The 1990-nt window shown below is 49.1% G+C and overlaps 1 protein-coding gene across 1 annotated transcript in view; it reads left to right on the top strand.

Moving 5' to 3' along the window:
• The window catches only part of zgc:110540 (deoxynucleoside kinase), a 5340-nt gene that overhangs the window by 1593 nt on the left and 1757 nt on the right, over positions 1-1990 (top strand). Inside the window, exons 2-4 of the mRNA XM_046039947.1 lie at positions 803-921; positions 1032-1115; positions 1190-1299. Coding sequence (XP_045895903.1) covers positions 803-921; positions 1032-1115; positions 1190-1299 — 313 coding nt within the window. The remainder of the gene's footprint in view (positions 1-802; positions 922-1031; positions 1116-1189; positions 1300-1990) is intronic.

Raw genomic sequence — 1990 nt, 5'->3', positions numbered from 1 at the left:
ACCTGTCTCTGTCCTATCTCTAACCTGTCTCTGTCCTATCTCTAACCTGTCTCCGTCTGTCTCTAACCTGTCTCCGTCTGTCTCTAACCTGTCTCTGTCCTATCTCTAACCTGTCTCCGTCTGTCTCTAACCTGTCTCTTTCCTATCTCTGTCCTATCTCTAACCTGTCTCTGTCCTATCTCTAACCTGTCTCCGTCTGTCTCTAACCTGTCTCTGTCCTATCTCTGTCCTATCTCTAACCTGTCTCTGTCCTATCTCTAACCTGTCTCTGTCCTATCTCTAACCTGTCTCTGTCCTATCTCTAACCTGTCTCCGTCTGTCTGTCTCCGTCTGTCTCTAACCTGTCTCTGTCCTATCTCTAACCTGTCTCTGTCTGTCTCTAACCTGTCTCTGTCCTATCTCTAACCTGTCTCTGTCCTGTCTCTGTCCTGTCTCTGTCCTATCTCTAACCTGTCTCTGTCCTGTCTCTGTCCTATCTCTAACCTGTCTCCGTCTGTCTGTCTGTCTCCGTCTGTCTGTCTCCGTCTGTCTCTGTCCTATCTCTAACCTGTCTCCGTCTGTCTGTCTCCGTCTGTCTCTAACCTGTCTCTGTCCTATCTCTAACCTGTCTCTGTCCTATCTCTAACCTGTCTCTCGTCTGTCTCTGTCTGTCTCTAACCTGTCTCTGTCCTATCTCTAACCTGTCTCCGTCTGTCTGTCTCTGTCTGTCTCTGTACCTGTCTCTGTCCTATCTCTAACCTGTCTCCGTCTGTCTGTCTCTGTCTGTCTATCTCTAACCTGTCTCTGTCTGTCTGTGTCTCAGCTGCAGGAAAGTCCACCTTGGTGCGCCTCCTTCAGGAGGCGTCGGAGGACTGGGAGGTGATTCCTGAACCCATCGGGAAATGGTGTAACGTCCAGAACGACAGCGACGACATTTACCAGGTGAACATGCAGCACCTGAACACAACACGCTGTTACGTTGCAGGCTCCTCTGTAGAGTCCTACACATGCAGGGCTACATCTCACCTGTTTACCTCTTTACCTGTGTGCAGGAGCTGAGCTCCTCTCAGAAGAGTGGAGGAAACCTGCTACAGATGTTATACGATAAACCGAGCCGCTGGTCGTACACCTTCCAGGTAACTACACCTGACTCCGCCCACTCAGCAGCAGCAGGTGCTTCAGTGAAACTCACCTGTGTCTCTCTCTGTAGAGCTACGCCAGTCTGAGCAGAGTTCGCTCTCAGCTTCAGCCTCCGTCTCTCAAACTTCAGCAGGCCGAAAACCCCGTTCAGTTCTACGAGCGCTCCGTCTACTCAGACAGGTAACCACCCCCATGAGACAGGTGACCCCACACACCCCCACCTGAGACAGGTGACCCCACACACACATGACTTACCTGAATGACTAATCATTCATGCAGCACACCTGGACACACCACCGCTCACACCCCCACCTGAGACAGGTGACCCCACACACACATGACTTACCTGAATGACTAATCATTCATGCAGCACACCTGGACACACCACCGCTCACTGAACAGATCTCTGGCTCACAGCCACAAACAACTGTCTCCACCTGCTGGCATGTAAAGCCGTCTGCTCCCAGCGCTGTTCCACAGACTTCTATTCCTGTCATCATCACGCATAGACCAGTAAACCGAAATGTGCACATCCCACACAGAAATATTAGTAATCTCTTAAGGATTAGGACAACTGCACCAACTCCAGCACCCAGAACAAACTCATTTAAAATGGCTCTCTTCAATGTGAGATCACTTTCAAGTAAGACTTTTATCTTAAATGATTTTATCTTCTATCTGCAAATCTAGATTTTATGTTTTTAACTGATTCCTGGTTGCGAATGAATGACTATAGCCAGCTAGCTGAACTGTGTCCGCCTCAATATGATTGCTTTAGTCAACCGAGGGTCAGTGGTCGTGGTGGTGGGCTAGTGAGCGTGTATAGGAAATATTTTAAATGTCATCAAGTACGCTGTGATGAATTTAACTC

This window comes from Micropterus dolomieu, linkage group LG23, assembly GCF_021292245.1.
Source record: "Micropterus dolomieu isolate WLL.071019.BEF.003 ecotype Adirondacks linkage group LG23, ASM2129224v1, whole genome shotgun sequence".
Lineage (NCBI taxonomy): Eukaryota > Metazoa > Chordata > Actinopteri > Centrarchiformes > Centrarchidae > Micropterus > Micropterus dolomieu.
This window is presented reverse-complemented; position numbering and strand designations above follow the sequence as displayed.